Source organism: Ambystoma mexicanum, chromosome 2q (genome assembly GCF_040938575.1).
Source record: "Ambystoma mexicanum isolate Mex_15411 chromosome 2q, UKY_AmexF1_1, whole genome shotgun sequence".
Lineage (NCBI taxonomy): Eukaryota > Metazoa > Chordata > Amphibia > Caudata > Ambystomatidae > Ambystoma > Ambystoma mexicanum.
This window is the reverse complement of record NC_090924.1, coordinates 892,882,294-892,906,907: the sequence shown is the minus strand read 5'-3', so window position 1 is coordinate 892,906,907 and position 24,614 is coordinate 892,882,294. Positions and strand designations below refer to the sequence as shown.

At 49.1% G+C, this 24,614-nt stretch overlaps 1 protein-coding gene across 4 annotated transcripts in view; it reads right to left on the bottom strand.

Annotated features, from left to right (window-relative positions):
• The window catches only part of ARHGAP21 (Rho GTPase activating protein 21), a 1,630,902-nt gene that overhangs the window by 501,140 nt on the left and 1,105,148 nt on the right, over nucleotides 1–24,614 (bottom strand). For all 4 annotated transcript variants that reach the window (XM_069648161.1, XM_069648162.1, XM_069648163.1 and 1 more), the window contains one exon: nucleotides 17,422–17,547. In XM_069648161.1, coding sequence (XP_069504262.1) covers nucleotides 17,422–17,547 — 126 coding nt within the window. The remainder of the gene's footprint in view (nucleotides 1–17,421; nucleotides 17,548–24,614) is intronic.

Genomic DNA, 24,614 nt, shown 5'->3' with positions numbered 1-24,614 from the left:
TTAAATTGAGGGAGAAACCCAGTCTGTGAAGGAAGTGGCACACGTGATTTAGCTGGATCTGAGCTTGTTCCGGAGAAACAGCCCTAATCAGCCAATCGTCCAGGTAGGGGTAGACGTGAATCCCTTCCCTCCTTAGACTTGCAGCCACTACCGACATTAACTTGGTGAAGACCCTCGGGGCGGAGGTCAGCCCAAATGGCAGCACTCGAAATTGATAGTGAGAGTTGCCAATTGCGAACCTCAGGTATTTCCTGTGTTTGAGATGGATAGGCACATGGAAATAAGCGTCCTGAAGGTCCAGAGATACCAACCAGTCCTGGAACTGAAGGGTCTGGAGGATCTGAGAAAGTGTGACCATCTTGAATTTGTCTTTTCTGAGGAATTTGTTCAATTCTCGCAAGTCCAAGATGGGTCTCAGTCCTCCGTCTTTCTTCGGAATGAGAAAGTAAGGGGAGTACCAGCCCTTGTTCCTCTCCGCTACAAGTACCGGTTCTATGGCACCTTTCTCTAGCAGGTCCAAAATTTCCTGCAAGAGGAGCGGATCTGGAGCTTTCCGAGAGCTGATCCCCGGTGGATGACTCTAAGGTATACGTAGGAAAGGCAGGCAGTAACCTTGGCCGACTGTTTCCAATGCCCAAGCATCTGACGTGATAGCCTGCCATACCGTCGGATGTTGAGTCAACCTGCCTCCTACAGGTGTCCTGTGAGGGGAGTCCTCAGAGTGGTTTTGGGGCGGCTGATGCAGATGCCGATGGTAAAGAGGCACCTGCTGTTGCTGCGGCTTTAGAATATCTACCCCGTCCACCTCGGGTAGTTCTTCTCTGACCCCTTTGAGCCGGTCGTCCTCTACCTCTTCCGAATGCGGAGTAGAAGCGAAAGGACTTGCCCCTCGCAGAGGTTCCAGTGGGACGAAAAGGAGTCTGACGGATTGCAGCTCCTAGGGATTTTGCTGCAGCTTTTCAAGTTTGCAGTTTCTCTAAACTGTCATCCGCCTTTTTCCCGAACAAAGAAGAGCCATCAAATGGCATGTTCAAGAGCCTGGCTTGCACATCTGGGGCAAAACCCGACTTTCTCAACCAAGCGAATCTCCTGGTTGATGTACTTGCCGCCATTGCTCTGCTGATACTGTCAGCCGAATCAATGCCCGTCTGGAGGGATTCGCACATAGCGTCTTTACCGTCCTGTATAATATTCAGGAACGCATCCCTTTCTTCTCCCTCCGGGATGCAGTCAGCCGCTGTAGAAGCACACTCCCAAAGTGTATGGCTGAACCTAGCAAGGGTGCAAGTAGCGTTAAGACTTTAACGCCATGATACATGCTGAAAAGACTTTCTTTGCCATAGCATCATATTTTTTATCGTCCCTGTCCTGTGGGACTGTAGGATAAGCCGTCTTGACATCGGTAGAGGATGCTGCTTGTACCACCAGACTTTCTGGGGATGGGTGTTTAGACAAAAACTCTGGGTCTGTGGAAGATACCCTGTACTTTGCAGACAGTTTTTTATTTACTGCTGGTATTACATCTGGGGTTTCCCAGTTTGTCATGATCTTTCTCTGAAGAGCTTTATGAAAGGGCACCACAGGATCCTCTTGTGGGCCTTTGTCAAGAATATCCGTGAGGTCATCTTGTTGGAAAGATTGTGAAGGTGCAGACCACCCCATGAACTCTGTAATCCTGGCCATTAAGGCTCTGTAGGGGGTTTCAGCATGCTCCCCCGGGTCTGGCTTAGCAAACTCCACCTCAGGGGAAGTGTCTAACCCACTTGCCTCATGTAAAGAATCATGAAGATCCTTTAATCTGCGCTCTTCAGAGGAAAATTCCTCTCTAACTGGGGTTACAGGTCCCTGTAACTCAAATGTGTCTTGTTCAGACAAATCACCCTCTTCTAAAATTGAGGATATAGTTCTCAATTGTTCTGAACTCATAAAGGGAGTAAATCCCATTTCCAAGGCAGAGGGTGCCGAACTTGTCATTATTGGCCTCGAAAGCGTCGATGTCGTCGACGCCGACGTCGAAGGCTTCGAGCGTGGTGTCGAAAACAGAGGTGGAGGCCTCGAGGACCTCGACAGAATTGGAATTCTACTCGACAATATCGACGTCGAGGGCCTGGGGATAGTCACCGGATGTGTGGTAACCGTGACTTTTCTTGGCGTCGACGCCGGTGTCGAGTCGACAGACCCGTGTGTCGAAGGTCCCCTCGACAACGGCGTCGAAGACGTCGACGGGACCCTCGTCGACGGAACCTTCGTCGACGGAACCTTCGAGGAAGGTTTGGAGGTCATAGTCCTGCTCGAGGGTTCGAAACGCGCTCGAGAGGTTTCTTTCGCCGGGTACTGCGACTCGCGGCGTTTTTGACCTTCGGGTCTTTCGACCAGAGCATCGCTCTCTGCAGTCTTCGAGGGGGTCAAGGCCGCTTTCTCGAAGACGCTCATCATATTCTTTCGGAATTCCTCCCATTCAGCCCGGGAACTATGTTTCGTGGGGCAAGGGATTCTTTTTGGCGAAACAGAGGAAGAGGAAGAGGAAGACGGAGAAGGGGATCTTCGACGTCTCCTCTTCGAGTGCTTCGATCTCGAGGAGTGATGAGACCCACTCCGAGACCTTGAGCGCGAATGGTGACGAGGAGACGAATGTCTCGACTTCGTCGACGAAGAAGAAGCTTTAAAAGTCTTACCTTTCTCCAGCTTCCCCCTACGCTCCTTCAGGGCCTTAGCTGTCAGGGACATACAGTCCTCGCATTCCGAACAATGGTGTTCAGCTCCCAAGCACCACAGACAAATTCTGTGAGGATCGGTCAACGACATCTTTTTCCCACAATCTCGACATTTTTTGAAGCCGGATCGAGGAGTTGTCGGTTCCGACGAGGAAGCCATCGAGTACGGATCGAATAACTCGAGGTAAATAGGATTAATCTGACTAAGAACTGAGCAACGGTATTCCGAGGCACTGAGTAAGCGCGTAAAAACGGAACTGAGCAACGGACGCTGCGCGCGGCCTTTATAGGCAGGATGACGTCGAGCGTTGATACGGCGGCTGTCGAGGGACATCGACTCGGAGGACGTCGACGCGCAGCGCCCTCTAGAGAAAAAATTTTCCGAGGCCAGCAGAGCTGGAAGGAGATATCTAAGATGAGGAATACATCGGAGGACACAATCCCTTCGAAAGGCGGAGGTTGGCGAACTGCAGCGCCCAACGACTTTGCTGCAGCTTTTGAGGTCTGCAACCTCTCAAGGCTCTCGCCAGCCTTGCTGCCAAAAAGGTGTTCACCGTCAAAAGGCATGTTGAGGAGCCGGGACTGCACATCAGGAGCGAACCCAGACTTCCGCAACCACGCAAACCTGCGCATTACGGTGCTCGCCGCCATGGACCAGCTGACACAATCCGCCAAGTCCAAACCCGACTGAACGGCCTCACACATAGAATCCTTGCCATCCTGAACCATAGCAAGGAAACCATCCCGTTCGTCCCCTTCGGGAATATGATCAGCCGCTAATGCAACACAGTTCCACAGAGTGTGTGTGTGAAACGAGACAAGGCACATACGGAGTTGGCCGCCTGAAGCGCCATACCCCCCGAAGAAAACACTTTCTTCGCCCAGCCGTCAAAACGTTTGTCGTCCCTATCCGGAGGGATGGTAGGATACGACGCCTGCTTTGTCGGGGCCGTAGCCGCCTGCACCACCAAACTCTCCGGGGTGGGGTGCCTAGACAAGTAGCAGGGGTCGCTACTGGCTGGACGGTATTTTCGCGACAAAGCCTTGCCCACTGCCGGGAGACTCTCCGGAGCAGTCCAAGCCGCCGCCACCCTTCTCTGCAGAGCCATATGAAAATGCAAAATCGGGTCAGTGGGTGGACCGAGATCAAGGATGTCCGTGAGATCATCCTGAACGAACTCCCCTGGGGGTGCTGACCAACCCAAGTACTCGGTAACCCGAGACATAAGGCGCCGATATGAAGAATCGGCATGAGTGCCAGGCTCCGGCCGACAAAACTCCACCTCCGGAGAGGTGTCCAGTCCACTGGCGGCATGCAGCGACTGCCTCAGGTCATCAAACTGGCTATGGCCCGAGATAAGGTCATCTGGAACCGTAACCGGAACCAGGCCGCCATCAGAGCCTTCATCACCCTCTGAAATGTACTCCAGGCGGGGAGAGGAAGACCTCTGTGGACCAAAGCGGTGCCGGACCTTAACCACAGCCTTTCTAGGGCCAAACCCTGTGCCATGGGGCCCCTCCGACACCACCGCCTCGAAAGGCGTTGAACGAATCGGTGCCGGCGTTGAGGGCCCTGAACGAGTCGGCGTCGACAGAAAAGGCGTTGAGGGCGCCGAATGAGTCGGCGTTGACAGAAAAGGCGTCGACGTCGAGCGAATCGGCGTCGACGTCAGCTGCAGCGCCGCCAGCATCGGCAGCATCGACACAGTCCTCGAAGCCGGAGCTCCGAGCGTGTCTCTCGACAACCTAGGTGCCGACGGCGTCGACGACCCCCTCGGAGGCGGAGCCTCGAGAGAAATCGTCGACAACCTCGGCGCCACAGGCGTCGACGTCTTCTTCGAAGACGGCACATGATCACATGGTCTCGAGCGCGTCGAGGACCAGGACCTGGCACGGGCATGGCGAGAACGACTACCCTTGTCCGAGCGGGACCTCTCCCGCGAGCCGTGCCGACCGCCCAGCCCAAAGGCATACGAGCGGTGTCTCTCGACTGGTGCTGACCTGCCCCACTCGGAGGCGCGGACGGACCGGTGCCCTGCGATTCAAGAATCGCTAGCATCAGCTTCCCGAAGGAAGCCCATTCCTCCGGTGTCGCTTGCATGGAGGGATAAGCGACCCGCCGACGGGCGGAGTCCTCGGAAGAGGACGGGGAAGGCGACCTATGCCGGCGCTTCCAGGAATGCCTCGAAGAGGCGGAGGAGTGGCGAGACCGACTTCTGGAAGGAGACCCACCAGACTTCCGACGATGACGCAGAGAGTCGCCCCTCAAGTCATCCGTCGAAAGCCCCGCAGACCTCAACTTCCGGGGCTTAGACACCCGGCCTACCGACAGCTTCTTCTTGCGTTCCCGCAAGCCCTTTGCAGTGAGCGACTGGCAGTCGACACAGTCGTCCATATCGTGGGCCTCCCCGAGGCACCAGAGGCAGGCGTCGTGCGAGTCCGTGACCGACATCTTGGACCCACAGTTCCCGCAGTTCTTGAAGCCCGGACGAGGGGTTGAAGACGAGAAAGACATCGCCACGAACAGGTCTTCACAACAAACCGAACAGGTTCAACGAACCGAGAAAAGAAAACAGCAAACGCCAACGAGTCGAGGCGTACCGAGATTCACGAAGCGAACACGTTCGCGGAAAAAACAGAACTGAGGCTATGGGCGTCGTGCGTCCTACTTATCACATCGGGTGACATCGACCGTCGGAGGAGGTCCTCGGGGACGGCGCATCGACGTCATCGACGCAGGACGCAGACGCCAAAGATTTTCCGAAGCAGCACAGCTGTGGACATTATCTGTCAGATATGAATACGTCGGAGGACCCAATCCCCTCGAATAAGCATTTACTTGATCATCAAAAAAGGAAAACTGCTAATTGTATCCAGTAAATGTTCTGATACTTTCCATTTCGGAACGGAGCTCCGCCTGCACACAACCTTAGTGTACGGCGACCATCTTGGAATCTGATTTGCTATATTTTAATGGAATGTTTGCAAATTTTGATCGACTGATAGTTAAAGATTTTTCATAAATAAATTAGTGCCGACTTCATAAATGGGTAATTCTGCCGGGGACATTGTAAATAACAGTCATCCCACTGCCTCTTCCTTCAATCTACTCGTTCCTTCTAGCAAGGCCGCCTCTGCTTAGTGTGACTTCTATTTTTTTTTTATTTTTTTTTTTTTAAGAAGACTATTAGGCAGTTTTCTTTAGCATTAGTCAGATGGTTACTCTGCACAATTTACCAGACTTACAAGACATGATTAGTCATATCCCCTCAAACTGTAAAGGTCCCGAGATCAGATGTGCCTCAGGCAGTACTAGGATATGCCTTAAACTATTATGAAATAGTGCATTCAAGTGGCCTGATGACAGAATAATTGGATTGCCCAATTGTCTTGGTTGGTGCTGCAGCTTTCAGAGGCAACCGAACATTGCCCGCACTGACAATCACAAATTCCTCAATGTCAACGAGTGGTTGACGTGGCCAAAGGCAAAAGAAGTCACTCAAGAATACATGAGCTGTGAGAAGTGGATATTTTCTCATTGTAAACTACTTAATTACTGCTCAGAACGTCGATCCGGACACTATTCAAAGGCAAGCAGAATAGAAAGGATCTACTTTCTCAGAGTCCAGTGGCCTGAGCATCATCTTCCTGTCCGCTCCTTATTAGTGTGTTGTGCAATTTGACATGTAAATCACATCAACACCCTAAATGGCCTTGTGGTGCTGATAATAGCCAAGATACACGTAGTGCAATTTATGATAGTTACGGCCCAAAATGTGAGGTGAAAAGTTTTTTAAAAATGTTTAAGAGGTAAAATAGTGTTCCCGAGTTCACCATTGAGCTTACCAGAAGCCAATGCCGGATACAAATCACGTGAGTAAATACCTGTGTGCAAGCCCAGGGATTGCATGGGCTGCTGCATTTTGAAGACTGCAGTTGGACCAGAATAAAAGACAGCACAACAAAATATACACTACTTTGAAAGTTTATTTTAGAGAGCACCAATGCAAAGACAGGGAAAGTCTTTTTTGTGTTCAATAAGAAGCAAGATCAGTTTCAGGTCTTTTTCTTATAATTTCTTTTAGCATTTTCGATGTACAACACCAAACAAGCCCCTTTTCCTCATTGCCCCCTCCCCCGTTGCCTGCATTCTGGTAGATTAATGATACGCCACACATAGCATGTTGTCTTTTGCCAAGAGTGAGCTTTAAAAGGTTGAGTTTCATCCATGAATGTCAAAAGACAAAGCCAGCTGAAGATATCATTGGGTAAGAGTTTAATAATTCTGCACAACACCAGTCCAGATATATCAAGCTCCATTGTGCAGATAGCTCCTGTGCTGGCAAAAGTCTACGGCACTACGGGAGCATCTTCATTTTATTCCAATGCAATTTCACTTCCCTTCATTGGATTGTGATTCCATTTATGGTTTGATATGAGTTGTGTAACAAAAAGTAGGGGTTTATCTAGGACGTATTTTTGTAAATATGACTTTTGAAATCAAAGTAAAAAAGTAACAAGACATTTTTAAGGTTGTAACCTCCAAAAAAGGCACCATATTTAATGCGTAGATACAATAAAAGGAAAAATACAATGCATGTGTTCCTTGGATTATCACTGCTTTCTAACCAGTGTGAAATGTTAAGGGAATCTATCAATAGAGGGGAAGGATTTATGTTGAATTCATTAATGCTACTAAACAAATTAAGTTTAGCACTGTGGTTAAAAAAAAAAATAACAGTATTTTAAAGTTTTTTTTAATTTGAAATGTCTAAGAATAGACACCTTTAGTTGAGAGCAAGCCTGCCAAAAAAATAAACCCCACCAGATCTTTCAACATGAAGCAATTTTTGGGATAAACCGCAACAATGTCAGTGTTAACATGAACCTTTAACACTATGCTATGATAAAAACACAAACGCACATACATTTATACGCGATACATATAGATAAAAGGAAAACTAACAACTATTATCATTTTTGAATGTAGCTGTTTTAAGTCTATAATGTGAGCAATGCCCGTTTCTCTAATCCAAAGACTACTGTAGCAACATACCTTGAGCTAATGAAAATATATAGTAAGAGCCGAATTGTAATATCGCATTATATGAAGATTAACAAATTAGTCTGCTCATAATGTAGAAACGCTGCAGTACCTTAAAAAAAAGCACTTTGCCTGAAATATTATTTGATGTATCTAACTGCCGTAGCAGTAACTCCCAACAGTATTCTCAACAAACACCGAACACAATCTAAGAAAGGAAACTTATATGCATTCTAGCGACATTAGTGTTGGCAGAAAGGTGATAACTATCAGAAAAACATGGTAAAAAGCTATGTCAAAGTATCCTCCATTAAATAAAATAGCGGTTACCATCGTTGCTGCAAAGCATCCTCAGAATTGTAAAAACAAAATATCTTCCAATTAACAAATGCATGCATGGAATCACTTGCAAAGCACAACGTTTCAAATTAAATGCTCCATAGCACTGGCCCATTAACGCTTGGAAGCGCCAGTCCAGGGCTGGGAGCGCAGTAGTTTCATGGCATGATTAAGAATCCGATTTCTGGAGAGGACAATACCAGGGTTTGTACTGCAGTAACAGGCCAATGCTGACTCTTCAAATGGAGAATATGGCGACGGAAAGGAACTTTACATGGCTAAATATTAGTTTGCAGTACAGGGTATGTGAACCATTTGTTAAAAAGCTAACAGACTTGGGGCGTGGATTGGAGCCATGGTGTTCGGAACCGCTCTGTGAGAGCTTCCGGCTGGTGCCAAGTATCCAACTACAATTCGCCAGTGAAATCGAAGTCACAGAATCCAAATACGGCGTGTCCGGGAGCGGATGTGCTGCTGCAGCCTTTGACTGGCTTCTGTCCCTCCACGATGCTGATACCGGGTGCTCTCCCAGTCTGAACCCTGGCGAGTCGCGGTGAAGAACTCAGCAGCAAAATGGCAGCTGCCTCCTCGCACTAACACTGTCCACAACCTAAGCCGCCCATGCGAACCTGGAGGCAACCTGAAGGGGGCTCACTGCCCGCCCCCCCACCCCAACCATCCTTGTGGTGATCTCCCGACTCTTCTATGGACTGAAGCACTCCCCAACATTCAGCATAGGCAGTGCCGAAAGCCCGCCCACCCAGAGCCTCTCCATCCTGCTCCCCCGCCAGCAGGCCACTTGCGCAGCGACGGGGAACACAGGAATCACTTGCTGCGACGGGCGGAGTGTCAGCACCAGGCTCTGGCGACTCACTAGGGGCGCAAACCCAGAAGATCAGCACCGGAGACATCGACCCCACAGCGACGGGAGCGGCGGTCTCCCCCAGGTGATTCACAGGTCTTCTCACTCCCAGCCACGGCACACCAACTCGGCGCAGCAGACTGCCGGAGGAGGGAAAAGGGCTCTGCGCTACTAACCAATCACTCGCTCCTGCGACTCTGCTACACCCCGGAGCTGAGCCAGACCACGTGGACACAAATACAGCCTAGCAATAATAAAGCTCACGAACAATAGACATCCACACCATCAGCCAATAGACATCCACACCATCAGCCCAAAAGTAGACCAGCACACGCTGCACCCCGCATCAGCCTGCATTGCGGGAAGATTGTGACAGCGCTACCCCCCACGCCCCCGCGACGGGCATCGTCCAGGCCTGGAGCTGTGAGTCCTTGCTCTGGAGTCCCACCAAACGCCCTTCAACACAAACCCTCAGAGATCCCTGCCGAACACGTGTCGCACCCAAAACCCCAGAGGCGCTGGCCCCTTTGGGTTGTGAGCAGAGGCCCTCCATAGGGGGGAAATGGTTGAAGCCGCCCCTCCTCCACACAAGACCACAAGACACTCCTGGCCCGTACAGCAGCTGCAGACCCACACCCAGCCAACGCATACCCTGGCGCCCAGCCAAAGGTAAGGCAGCACCTGCCACACCTCCCAGTGGACAACTCCCCATACCCCCCTGCCCCCAACACCGCCTGGTGCCTGGCAAGCCTACCCCCACCTCTATTTTGCTGGGGCACTGGAGGCACGGCTACTTGGAACCCTAGACACTCATGGATATCTGGTATTTGGGGGAGTTCGTGTCCATGAGTACAACCCTCATCCAGCCTTGGGTACTAGCACCGCGCCACGGCCCGACAGCCCAGAAACCAGCGAACTAACTATTTAGGATACTTGTCCACCCACAGCACCAGAGCAGCAGCAGCGCCCCGGTGAGCGGAACTGACCCCCCCCCCCGGGCCCCACTTCTCCCCGCCCCACTTCTCCCCGCTTGAATCCACATTCAAGCCAATACCTGTCAAAAGGTTCCACGGTGGGACAACAAACCCACAGCCACTCACCCACTGATGGGAGCAGCAGGGGTGACACTCCGGACCACAAGAGAGACGTCGGAAAAGCAATAGAACTTAACCACAGCATGCAATACCTTCAAACTCCAAAACACAAGGTGGTGACACAAACCACGCAGAGCCTACCCACTGGGGCAGGGGCAACCACACCGCAATGGCCAAAAACCCCAAGACGAAGCAAACGGACATCACTGCACTACTGACCACCCCCATGGTAGAGAAATCGAATCGAGCAGACCGCACTGAAGCCATGTCCTCAGGAAACCACACAGACGTGGGGCCTGATCAAGCAACACAAGCAGTGACGAAATCTGACCTCTAGAAGTTCCTTTCAGCCATCAACAAGGAATATCAGAAGGGCAAGAAGAGGTGATGAGTAAGATCTCAACTTTGGACAAGCGAGTGGGGGAAATCGAAACCAGAACAGTGGAAATTGAAACTACACTCGAAAAAAACTTTGAAATAGGGGAGGTAGCAGATAGAATAGCAGAGCTAGAAGCCAGATGTGATGTACTTGAATCCAAGCAGGAAGACGCAGAAAATCGATCTAGGCGCAACAACATCCGCTTAGGGGGAATCCCAACTTCAATCACGGACGAGGAACTGGAAGCATACGTAAGCGACCTATTCCGCTTTATCCTGACTCTCCCAGACAAATCCCCCTAAAACTCGACAGAGTGCACAGAACAAGGCTAAAGCAGTCCATCCGATGTTCTTGCAAGTATACACTTCTACAAAGTAAAAGAAGAGATAATGCGAGTAGCCAGAAGTTCGGCCTGCATACATTTCAGAGACGCCTGAAATCTCACTGTACCAAGACCTAGCAGCTATCACACTTGCGAAAAAGAAAGCCCTGAAGCCCATCACAGACTGGCTCCACAAGAGGGAAGGTTCCCTACCGCTGGGGTTTCCCCACCGAGTTAGTCTTCACCTGGGAGGGCAAGCCCTGGCATATCCTATCCCCAAGGGAAGCAGAGAAATTCCTGAACCCAGAGGCCGAGGAGGACAACACCGGTGGGGGAGCTTCCGCTACAGGAAATGCATCGACAGAATGCCTGAGGTTCTGGTCCCGGTTTGAAAGATGGCGCAGGATTAGAAGCCCCCCAACTAAAAGAACCACAGCTGAAGGTGGGCTCCCCCTTCTTCACGCCATCAGCAGTTCAGACAACTATGACCAGAGACCACAATAGTCCAGATGCAGCTATTACGACCTTGGATAAGAGGGGGAAACGCTTAAAAGGAAGTAGGCCATATAGAAAAATAAGCTATGCTACAAGGGAATCCTACTACAGGAGCCTAATATTGGCCCTCAAGCAGACGCAAAATTTCTCACAGGAGTCAGGGGACACCACGCAAGGGATCCAGACGCCGCTCAAATGACCACTACTAACAAGGAACTCACCATGATAACATGGAATGTACAGGGTATAACCATACCGGGAAAAAGGAAATCGGTATAACCCAGGCTTTCCCAGATTGCAGCAGACATTGTTTGTCTGCAGGAGACCCACCTCCTTATGGCGGACGAAAGGCAAATTAACTTCCAGCAATACCCAAAACGTTACTTCGCCTCATCAGGACAAAAGAAGAAGAAAAAAAAAAAAAAAGAGGCATGGCCCTACTGATCAACCAAACCTTCCCCTAAAGCAGATCACAGTCAAAAAATACCCAGAGGGGAGATATCTCCTATTGAAAGGCCTCCTGATCGATCTGCCAATCACCCTAGTACTAATATATTGCCCGAACAGCACACAAGACTGCTTTCTTCGCAACATTCTACCAACCATAACCACTTTCACCAAGGGTCAAATACTAATCGGCGGCGACTTCAATCTAACCCCAGACCCAAATATCGATAAAACACTGCAAACCACTAGGGAGGTTTTTCATCAAAGCACCAGGGATGGCAGAATTCCTAAGGTAAACCGAGACCATCGACATCTGGAGACTATCCAACAAGGGGTCCCGCAACTACATGTTTTTTTCGCACATCCACAAAGGATATTCAAGGATCGACCTTCTGCTGGCTTCCTATGCTCTCTTTCCATGTGTGGAGGACATTCGCATTGGGCACAGAATAATATCAAACCACGCCCCTGTTATGCGCCTGTGAGTGCAGGGGATGTCAAAGCCTCCACAAAGATTCTGGAAGCTGCAAGACCACATCCTGACAGACATTGCAACTAGCATGGAGCTGACAGAAACCCTAAAACTATTTTAAGGAAAATACAACAAACGACACCTCTGAGGCAACCATCTGGGACGAAATGAAGTCAGTATTCCGAGGGGGGGCAATCAACTGCATGGCAAGAAACAGAAGACAGAACCAACTGCAGCAATCCAAGTTGGAGGAAAAGGTAGTTGGAATCCAGCTTTAAGAGATGTCAAAACATAAAGATGGGCAGAGATCTCAAAAAAGCAAAGACAGCGTTGGAAATGCACTTAGCGGACCAATCAACCAGAGCTCTGGAGTACAGCAAACAGTATCATTACCTAAACAGCAACAAGGCAAACCGTTTGCTGGCGCACAAACATAAGAAACTGCACACACGGAACAACTTCCAGTGCCTCCTAGACACAAAGAGCAAACTCTGCTATGCGGACCCAGAAAAACTGGAGAGAATGACAGAGTACCTCAAGGATATCATGTCAGGGGCCCTAACGAAGAAGGCAGCGCAACTTCAATACCTAGCTACAGCCCAAAAAAGAGCGATGCAGCTCCGCCTGGAACCCTTAGAACTCAAGATTTTGACTGAGGAGGTTGGGGACACCATCCACTTTCTGAAAAACACAGCTCCAGGCCCGGACGGGCCAACAACCCCATTTTATAATACATTCACCCATCATAGGCCCCCCGATTGGCAAGCCTATATAACCAATTTCTTTCAACCGTATCCACTACCCTGTCAATGGAAGAGTCGTTGACAATCCGGTTACTAAAACCGGGGAAAAACCTGGATCAACGCTCAGCATACAGACCCATCACCTTAATGAACAATGACGCCAAAATATTCTCAAGAATCTTAGCGAGCAGACTGGCAAAAATCCTCCCAGACATAATACACCCAGATCAGACAGGCTTCATCCCGGGCTGCAACACTCAAGACAACACTAGACGCACCATAAACACTATAGAATCAGCCAACAGGACTGGGTCAGAACTTGCAGTCATATCACTCGATGCACACAAAGCATTTGACATGCTAGACTGGGGCTACATAAAAGCAGACCCTACACCACTATGGATTCGGCCCGAAATTCGTGAAATGGACCCTAGCTAACTACCAACACCCCTCCACAACACTCAGAATAAAGAGCGTCAGATCGAGCAAAATCGCCATAACCAGAGGCACCAGACAGGGGTGCCCCCTATCATCGCTCATATTTGCACACTCTATGGAACCATTCGCCAGTAGACTCTGCCAAAATCCGTCAATACATGGGCTCGAACTCAAGCCGGAATCCTACAAAGCGGGCCTTTACACAGACGATGTCCTGTGGACGGTAACCCGAGCCGAAGTAGCCATGAAGGCATTTTGGCAGGAACTAGAAGCATTCGGGAAGCCTCGGATTCAGGGAAACTTTGCAAAATCTCCGTCCCTGGGCATCAACATGCCAAACAAGCATCAAGGAAACTCTAGCAGGCTGGTACCTGATACCTTGGGCAAAATCCCAAATCAACTACCTGGGAGTCCAGATCCCAGGCAAACCCGAAAGAACATATGAAGTACACTCCCCCACCCTCTGTTTAAAGAATTGCAAGGCGACCTAACACGTTGGCAGAAGCAAGACGTGTCATGGTTCGGAAGGATCACGGCACTGAAGATGAACTTAATCCTGAGACTGCTCTACTATTGTCTGGCCCTCACAATGGACATCCGCAAGAAGGCCATCCATAAGCTACAGAAGAGCATCCTGAAATCTGTCTGGGAAGGCAAGAAACCGCGGATACCGAGGTGATTCATGCTCTGGGGCTCGGCGGTGGGCGGCCTAGGAGTCCTGGATGTGGCCAGATTCTGCCTCGCGGTGCAATTCTCACAAGCCTTCACATGGAAGGTGAACGGCAACCAACCCTGCTGGTTAAAGCTGGAGGAAGACTGGTGTCGGAGCCCACTGGAGTCGCTTCCACATATGGTGAGACCCCAGAACCCTCCTAAATCACGCCCCCCAAAAGCGACAAGAAACACCGTGGAGTGCTGGAAAAAGGCAGCCCGCCAATGGAACTGCAGAAGCGCGGTGGGCACTCCCCCCCCCCCCCCCCAATCTGGGACAACCCGGACTTCACACCAGGAATCGCACCAAATAACTTCGATAAACGGAAGGAGGGAGGCCTGAAGTACTTATTGGATTTCTTCAAGAGGGGTGCCCTGCTAACTTTCGAAGGCTGCAAAACTAAATTCTGAGTCCCGGAAACAGAGAGGTTAAGGTACACGCAACTCAGACACTGGCTGTCCCACGAATCGATAAGGAAAAATGGAAGCAGAGACCTAACGGCCCCAGAGCGATCGCTCACATGGCACCCCACTGGCCCCCGCAGGCAAAAACCCTTTACAGGTTGCAAGACAGATCAGATCCCAGCAAAAAAGAGCTCTACAATTTAAAAATGGGAGAAGGACATAGGTAGAGACTTCGAATCTGAGGAATGGAGCCACATCTGGGCGCGAGCACATAAAAGCTCGAAGAGCGTCACCAACAAAGAAGGCGCCATCAAAGTTTGCACAGGTGGTACCTAACACCTGAAATCCTCAATAAATCCAATCCAACAATTCCACCACAACGCTGGAGAGAATGCTCAGACACAGGCACGCTGTTCCACCTCCTGTGGTCATGTCCCAAAGCCACACAGTTCTGGGAAAAAGTGCTGAAACAAATCAAAGCAATCACGGGCATGTCGACCCCTTAGGACCCAGGGATAAATCCTGCTGGGGCCATGGGTGAAGGCCAATTTCCACTAACCGGCTGCATAGCTGACTTGTGCTCACATTTACTCACTGCAGCGAAGATCTCAATCGCAAGACTATGGAAATATTTGGAAGGCCCAGCAATCCCCATGTGGTGGCAGCAGAAAAAATAACAGCCTTCCGTTTCGCAAACAGGAGCGAGTTCTACAATGCCTGGGCAGCCTTTCTGGACTATGCACAGCAATTCCCTGGAGCGGCGAGAAAAACCCCAACCCTGCGATGGATGGAAAAGCTAGACTGAAGAGCCAACTAGATGGCAGTGAGCGCACTCACGTTGAACTAGCACCCACAGTAGAAGCCGGCTCCCGTCCTCTGACCCCGCACCAACCCCTACTGCACGAGCACCGTGACTGAACTCACAGATGTACAAGTCCTCCCTCACGCAACACAATGGACAGTCACACAACACAATGGACAGTCAGCTATCTCCTCGTCGTCCCCTTCACCCTCCTTCCCCTGCCCCCACTTACCCAGGGACTTTTATTGTTTTTGTTTATAGTTTGTTTCTGTTTCTTGGTTTGTTAACTATCATTGCTCATTCCAATCGATGTCTGACGACTTGCTTGTAGCTTGCAATTATAATACCAATAAAAAGAATCTTTGAAGGAAATAAATAAAAAGCTAGCGGGATGCCTTAAAATGGAATCCACATGTGGAGGAAGTAGAGGGTCTTGAATCTGAAATGGGAAGCTACTGTAAGCCAGTGCAAGCCAGTTTTGCCAAGATGTGGTCTCCTTTTCAGAATGAAGACCTATCTTATGTTTATACTCCGCTTGTTTTCTGTTTGCAAACTAGGAACTGGGTACCCCTTCGTCAGAGTACAGTATGCCAACTCTCTGACACGTCCAGACATTGGGAGACGACTCAAGTCGTGAACTGGCACAGAATAAAAATGATTAACATAATATCACCTGCATTTTGTGCTTCCTGTAAGTTTTGTGTGCCGCACATGGAGGTAATAGGAGATAGAACAGTGCATTAATGTAGACCTGAAGTAAATTGATAAGGATTCCTACTGCCATGCTTCGTCACAGGCAAGGATAAATGGGGGCATATGAAGAATGAAAGTGATGTGTTAAAAACAATCTGGTTAATTTGCAATGTCAAGGATAGTTCAAAGTCTAAAAGGTTGCACATTGGAATTTTTGAAGTTTGTTTAATGGAGAAACAAAGTATCCTTATGGAATGGATGCATGTGATACAATGATACAAATTGATTCTCAATTTACTGTCACCCAAGAAATTTAGAAGGAAGACATAGCCATCATGTATCGTTTCTCAGTTTTTTTACTACAAAATAATGTAAAAGCAGCCATGTTTTGGACATCCCTGGGTACCCCAGCTACCCAGCTGTTTAAATGGTTTTTGATGGGACACAATTGAGGTTGTTGGGGAAATGGGCACAGAGGAGTAGGGCAATAATGGCCAGCAACAGCCCACGGCTCATGTTATAGGCCTGAGCAGAGAGGGCCTTAATGTGAGCTCTGGTACCGTTTACAACCAGTAAAACCCCTGTCTAAAGTTTCAATAGCTATTAGTACCAGAGATGAGCTTTGTGGAGCAGGGGAGTCTCGATGTACTCAGTGCAAAAAGCATTGGTAGGCGTTGTGCAGTAACAAAGAAGGAGTGGGGATGAGAAGCCAGAAAAGAGCAGACGTGCAGTACAAAGAGCTGGTGGCACCAGGGACGAGGATAGAAAGTTGCGGCAATGGTGGAAGCGAGGAGGAAGTACAGCATGTGTGAGGACCGGGAAGCCACAGGAGGAAGGCAACAAGCACCCATATCATTTGGTAAAGTCCAATGGTTAGTTTCTCCCTTTGTGGGTACTAATAACCACTTTGCAACACTAAATTACGTGCCTGCATCTGGAGACCTTTAGGCCCAAACATCAGTGTGGAAAATGCACTCCATAGCATGAAACATGTATGGCATAAATAGGCAAATCTAGCTCAATAATGAAATACTGAAAAACCATACTTAATGGATACGACTGTTCATGAGATTTCTTGGCAGACTATTTATCTTTAATCAGTTGATACAATCACAGCACATGCCCCTCATGTGCAAGAATACTCTGGTAATTCTTTCTCAAGTGTACTCCCCATCTGTTTCGGGAAGCATGCAACTGTACATTCTCCTCTGTTAATATATCTAAATGTGTTCACAGCCAGTTCACTGCCAACAACTCTCAGGAAATTTTTTATAGGTGGGCAGGACATGGTATGTTTAGAAGGGTGGGGAAGATGCTTTGAGCAAGTGTTGAAGGTCTAGTGTACAGTTTACAATGAAACAGAGCGCCATACTCATGTGGAGTATGAGATACACATTCGATGTATATTTATGCATTTTGATTTAAATCACCAGTCAAAATACAAATGCTGAGAAAAATAACCTTTGCCTTTTCTGTAAAAAGCTGTCGAAAGTAAAGCCATCCTTCTTTTGTAGAGTCACTAAAAACTTCAGAAGAGGAGTCTTTCCTGGAATCAGAGTCTTCCGATAAATTTTCATCCTCCTGACCCTGCAATAAAACAGCAACCGATAAGGATCTTTAAAGTAGCACATCATAAATCACATACTGACAGTTTTCAACATTGATTAAAATACTGCATAAACACACAAAGAAATCAGCATATTGTCAAAAACAGTGAATGTAATATCAAGAGTCATTACATTTTGTAGTCGATTAAACTGTGAAAAAGTTACAAACCAACATTTACCATTACTTCCACTCAGCATTTCTTCTCTGTATATTTATAAATACTACTAACCCAGTGACTAATATCCATGCTTTCCAGGTTCAGAAATCAGAGCATTTCTTACAAAGTATTAGAAAAGCAATGAAAGGGTAGGTACAGGTACAGCTCTACCTGCACCCAAGGTGTTGCCTCCTATATGCAAGCATCAGCTTCCATATCTCAGTACCACTAAAGTATTCCGAGGAGGTTGTGCAGAATGTATGGAGGAGTACAGGACCACCAGAGAAAGACTAGAGTGAGAAATGTGCACATTGTACAAGAACTGTCCCCTTCATCCAGTCTCCTGGGATACATTCTACAGCACCCAGAAGACATTTTAATTAGGATGGCAGCAACTACTCTATGTTAAGTTAAAAATGGCATTGCAAAGCAGTGGGCCAAATTAAGCATATGATCTGGAGCTCGTGTCCAGTGAAAAGCTTACAGGAAAACATGTCATCACCCACACGGATGCTTGGAAGACTACTCCAAGGGCCACGTGTCACCGTTATGTCACGTGCACAGTTTGCTCTCACAGCATGCACATGAATCCCAGCAAGAGAAGGGCTCTTCATAGCAATGTATGCACGTAAATACCCATCCATAATTTCACAGCACAAAGCCTCTCTTTCCTGGAAACCAAAGAGCAACCAGGGAGGGAGAATAGACTGCTGACAAAACCACTAAAATCACAGGTCCAAGAATAAAAATGCACACTAGCCCTTTTCAAGCTACCTTGACCGATTCTTGGACTACAAAGGCACATTAAGCCTGTGGCAACGCAACACCTGACCGCCCAAGACAATCAGGAAGTAGGTAGCTGGCCCAGGCAGTATAAAGGCAGCTCTGTCTACTGTGACGAATCTGGACTATTTGTCCCTTCTCCCCAAGGGGGGAGTCACCCACTTTGAGGCCAGGGAACAGAGTCTGCTCAGCAAGACCCTTCCTAGGGGCCTGGGCAAGTGGGACCCCACTGGGAGCGACGCCCCTCTTGGGGAACCCCGTGTCTAGAACACATTATCCGCCTACATGGGTGTCGGAAAGACTGTTAATCCAGTCTTGCATTCATCGAATGACATTTCTACAATCTCTATGGCTACAGTTAATGCTGGATTCTGCCTGAACACCACAGTCAAAGAACAACACCCCCTTTGTTTGTGATGATGTACATAAAGCCATGAGGAACCTCGAATAGATGAGTGAATCCTACGAAGAGGCGAGTCTGACAGGAAGACGCCCTGGAGTGGCAGAGCCACGCTCGACTGCAGAGCCAGAAGTAGCGTGGCAAGCTAACAAATCAATCGCAAGACGCCGGAAGGATGGTGTCCTGACCGGCGAAAAGGCCAAGATCAAGGAAGAGGGAGATAAAATAAATTGGCCACCTCACCTGGTGGCACAAGCACATGGAAGCTGCTGGGGGCCTGGGGCCCGTTAACCGACGCCAAGACCAGACTGCAGCGAAGAGCCTGGTTCCCAGAGCCCTGCACGAGAAGTGCATGGAAGCGAACGCCCCTGAGGAAGTAACGCCATTGAGAGAGCAAGCTAAAATTGAAGGCTACGAAAGCCACAAAGGTTACTGGAGTCTGATAAACCTTAGTGGGCAGACGCTCTACCGAAACCGAATTCAAGAAAACTTAGCAGGGTCAGAGGGCTTTAGAGTGCCCTGAGAAACTGAGATGCGTTGACAGTCGAAGCTGGGTAAACTTCAAGGGTTACAGGAACCTGATAAACCCGAGGGGGCAGACGTCCTATCTTAACGGAACTAAAGCAAGTTTTATCAGAGGGCCGGAGGGGTTTGGACAGCCCTGAGAAACCCAGACAGTCTAACTGGAGACAGAGAACCTGGAGTGTTCCAGGTCATAAAATATTGAATCGGAACATTCTCAAGCACCACGTCTGAAATTAGGTTTTTGTATTAAGAAAACATTTCTTCATGGAAAGGGGGAACCGTATGCAGAGAGTTTTAGAACTGTATTGTGAACAATTGACGAATATATGAAAACATACTGAGAAAGAGATCCAAGTGATTGGGGCAGGCAGAAGCCAAAATCAGAGACTATTGCCCAGGTCTCCTTTTTTGCGTTATACTTTTCTTAAGTGGCAGGGACTAGTTCACTAACAAGATTTGCCCTAAGGACCATTTACTACTGCTATACTACTGCATAGCCTACTGCTATGAGGGAACTTCTCACATAGCAATAGGGTTAGATCGGCGTTTTCTTTTTACTTCAATAAATATCTTATACCCTGGCACACCTTAGTCCAAGTCCTCCTTCTGGTTCGCCACAAAACCCATTATGGGTTAGGGGAAGCAAAAGTGCAGACAGCGGCTGGGAGAGCTGGAGCAGAGATGTTGGGAGAGTTGAGAGACTCAAGAGGGGTGCAGGAGCATAATATGCAGGGGCAGAGGCTACAAGAGACCTGGAGCTCCACTGCTAAAATTGAGAAGATAACTACATCCCATAGGCTGAGAGGAGGACCATGTCCACTTAGAGAAGAAAGGTGCTACATAAGCCTTCTGTCGAAAGGCACATCATCCCTGGAGAAAGACTGGGATGAGGGATCCTTTTGTGAGTTAGAAAATAAAGATCACCCTCATGATCTGGGGCACAAAACCCCCAAGATCAAGAAGCATAGTGCCACATACTATCCTCCGGGTTTAAACTACAAACAGCAAGGACGACGCTGTAACCAGGTAAGATTACATGTGGCAAACTGGCGGCTGGGCGCTATATCTATGGGACCTAAACCAAATAGTAGCTGGGTGCAATTTCCCAAACAGTGTTTTACATAGAGAATGTAGGGGGACAAATATCCTCCAATAAGAAGAACATGAAGACTTCACTGTTTAATCGCATCTTAATCCAGCCAACTCCAAGAAGGCATTCTGGTTTTGTAGTGAAGAAAAGAAAGAATCCTAGAAGCGTTCATCTAACCCCTTCCCATGTGTAGAGGGGAGTCAAAAGGTATCTTTGTGCTATAACCACCAGACTGCAATAAATGTTGGAAAACCTGAGGGAAAGCATTATCCTTAACAGAATAGGAATCCCAACACCCCACCTTGTCCATATGCTTAGCTTGACCCGAAAGAACATCATCCCTTTTTTTGTGCTAAAATTTACCAAGCTAAATAAACCCTGTATAAAGTAATTACGATTCATGTGTTTGTTGGATCTGGCAAAGGTCTGAAGTTGCTAGCCTCCACCTCTACTATTACTTCTGGCGAGGCTGAAGGCTTAGATAAAAATCATGTATGCACACTCATCAATGCGTTTTGTGACTGGGAGGCCGGGGGGGGGATGGATGGCTGTACAGGTGTGTGACCAGCGAGTAGGCCGGCTTAATCAGCTGGAAAAAAAACATTGCATAGACTATTTCGAGGCAAGGAAAAATAAAGTTACTCACCAAAGTGACTAGAGTACTCTTAGTCCATAGTCACCGTTCCTCCATCCTTGTGGGCGTAGCCCAACTTGGGAACGGTACCAGAACCTTTGGCAGCAAAAAATGTAGCTTCCCCTTTAAGTTTAGTATAGCGCTCAGGGCATGGAAACGCCCCACTGAGGCCCTAGCTTTCGTCGCCTCACCTCAGTCCCCTTTGAACACATCGGATGCTTAAATACCTGGCTGCTCTTAGAACATTTTAGCCTTTGGAATACTAGCGGTGGAAGGTAGGTGTGACATATGATGGAAAGGGGACTATGGACTACCGGTTTGTCACTATGGGGAGTACCTTTAATTACTCATATGCTCAGTCCCCTTTCCTCCATCCTTGTGGGTGATTCCACCGAATAAGAACATAAGGTGGAGCTGTGACAACCCAACTGATATCTAGGATGAAGTGAATAGGTTCTTCAGAACCCCCTGGCCAAATTATGCATTGCACCTGCAGGCGTTGTCCAGCAAGTAGGGCCTACAGATTGCCGACAGTGGTTCAAGTAGCCGCCTTGCTGATGACATCCCAAGAAGCAGGTCTCTGAAATGCGACGGCGGTGGCCTTAGCTCTGACCAAATGGAACAGGTTTGCCCATGGCCGTGTATGCCTCTGAAATGGCCTGTACCATCCTTTCAGGCGATGGAAGCCTTGGAAGTGTGGGAGCGGAGACCCGAAAGTCATGAACAATCCCTCTGACATCCTGCAGGATTTCACCCGAGAGAGATAAAACTTGAGAACCTCGAGGTCCAAGTAATGTAGCGCCTTCTCTACCTCCAACTGTGGGTTCGGGAAGAACACCAGCAGGCAGATCTCCTGATTCAGATGGAACGGAGAGACCACCTTGGGCAAGAAGTTTGGGCGAGTATGCAAGATGACCTTGTCGTGAAACGCAGTGAAGGGCTCGTACAAAGACAATGCCTGCAGCTCACTAACCCTGCTTGAAGAAATGCAAGCCACAAATAAAACAGTTTTTAGCATCACCAAGCAGATGTCCACAGAGGCCATCGGCTCGAAAGGCTTGCGTTGCAAAGCTGCAAGAACCACATTGAGGTCCCAGACCGGAGGCGGCCAATTCACCGGAGGAAAATGCCTAGACAACCCCTTAAGGTGGACCTTAACTACTGGGTTGGGTGCCGAAAAAACATGTTGAGGCAAATTGTTGTAAGGCCCAATGGAAGCCAAATACATGTAGCAAGTATCCATCTAAATTCCAGAGCGAGCCAAGTGTGCTGAAAAAGCCAGTACATCATCCAGAGGAGAGGTCACAGGGTCCAGGCCTTTGTTGCAAGCCCAACGGCAGAACTTAGTCCATTTGCTGTTATACTGGGACCAAGTCAAAGGCCTCCTGGCCTGCTGAATGATGTCCCAGTTGTCATCTGAAAATCGAGCATGCTGAAGCCTCAGCTGATCAAGAACCAGTCCGCCAGGGCCAGTTTGGCCGGGTCCGGATGTTCCACTGCCCCCGCCCTGCTGTGTCAGGAACCCCCTAACTGTGGATTGGATAAGATGACCGGGACACTAGGAGCACAACTGTAGCAAATCCGAAAACCAGGGTCTAAAAGGGCAGTGGGTGGCAAGGCAACCAGGTTGAGGCTGCAGCCCACGGAAGTCCGGAAGAAGCACTTTGGAGTAAAGCGCTATAGAAACACAAATACAAACTTGGAGGGTCCGTTGGAGCAGAGGGGTGGGCGGGAACGCAAAACAACTGCAGCCGTGCCAACAGATCTTCAAGGCGTCTCCATGTGACCCCCAACCTGCCCATGAAGCAAACTGGGGGCACTTGGCATTCAGGGGAGATGCAACCAAATTCAGGTTTGCTAACCCCCAATGCTGGAACAGGGGCAAACAAGGAGTCATTAAGCAACTACCACTCGTAGACGTTGCACTCCAAACGACTGAGCTGATCTCCTTCTGCATTGCTGTCCCGCGGCAGGTGGACTAGCGAAATACAAATCCCCCATGGAAGGCCCATTCCCTGTTTGAAATCACCTCCAAGCAGAAGGGGAAGGGGCGGAGGGGGGAGTTGCGGGGTGTTGGTGGGTGCCACCCTATTTGTTCAGATAGATCATAGTAGAATTGTCCATCCTGATCAGAACCAGTGTCCCTGATTAGGGGCAAAAATGTCTTCAGGTCCAGTCCCACTGCCCTGAGCTCGAGCAGGTTGATATGTAGGAGGGCTTCCGTCCTGGACCATGCTCCATGAATCGCATAGCCCTCCAGAGTAGCCCCCAGCCCGAAAGAGTAGTCAGTCACCACCAGGGCAGGCTCCGGTCCGGTCAAGGGGGCTCCCACTGCAACATTGCCACCACCAGCGCAGATGGGGCAGAAAAAGCAGCGGTATTGGTATCCTGTCTGACTGAGACCAGTCTTGTGATCTCAATTGGCGGCCAGGTGGAGCTGGAGGCGCCTCATCTTGAGATGGGCATGCTGTATAGTGAGCATGCAGGAGGCCATCAGGCCCAGAATGTGCTGGAACCACCATGCCGAGGTGGTCAAGTTGGCCAGAAAATGTCCCACCACCTTGCGGAGGGACACAAGCCTCTTAGGCAGGGGAAAACACCCACTGAACAGTAATGTTCCAAAGCACCCCTAGGAAGACCAGTTCCCGAGATTGGTATAATTGCAATTTCCTCTGGTTGAGGGAAAACCCCAGCTGATGAAGTGTATCAGCCAACCTCTGGTAGGAGCGCAACACCCCTTTGGGTGACGCCATCCTCACCAACCAGTCGTCCAGATAAGGGTATAGATGATGGCTCTCCAAGCTGAGAAGGCCCCCCACTGCATCCATCAACTTTGTGAAGACACAAACCGAGTTCAGGCCCAAGGGCAGCACTCTGTACTGGAAGTGGTACAACAATTGTGAACCAAAAAAACTTTTGATGCAGTAGATATATGGGTACATGCAGGTACTCATCTGTGAGGTCCAGGTAACACTTCCAGTCCACTACAGAGACTCAGCGATGTGTGCCAGAGTAATCATCTTGAAGTGTTCCAGCTGTAAAGACAGACTTACAAATGACCGGACAAGGACTACCCACAGGCCAGCCTGGTTGTTCTTGGGTACTGCAAAAATTCTGGAATAGTAACCTAAGCCTTTGTCATTAAGAGGAACCAGTTCCATTGCCTGCATCTCCAAGAGCAAAAGGACCGCCCGTAAAATAGCCGGGGACCCGATCTGACGAAGAGGAGAGGATGGAAGAGGCAAAGGAAGAGGAAGACTGAAGCACATGGACACTATGGATATGATCGATAGGTTGCTGAAAAGACGCTTCCAGGTGTCCTCTAACAGAGTCAAACGCCCCCCCCCCAACCCGCGCCCCACAGGCGATCTGTGTTCCAAGACCTTGATGTCACTGCTTCTTGGTGGCAGGGGCAGGGGAGGGGTAGCGTATAAACCCATGCAACGTCCTCTCCTGT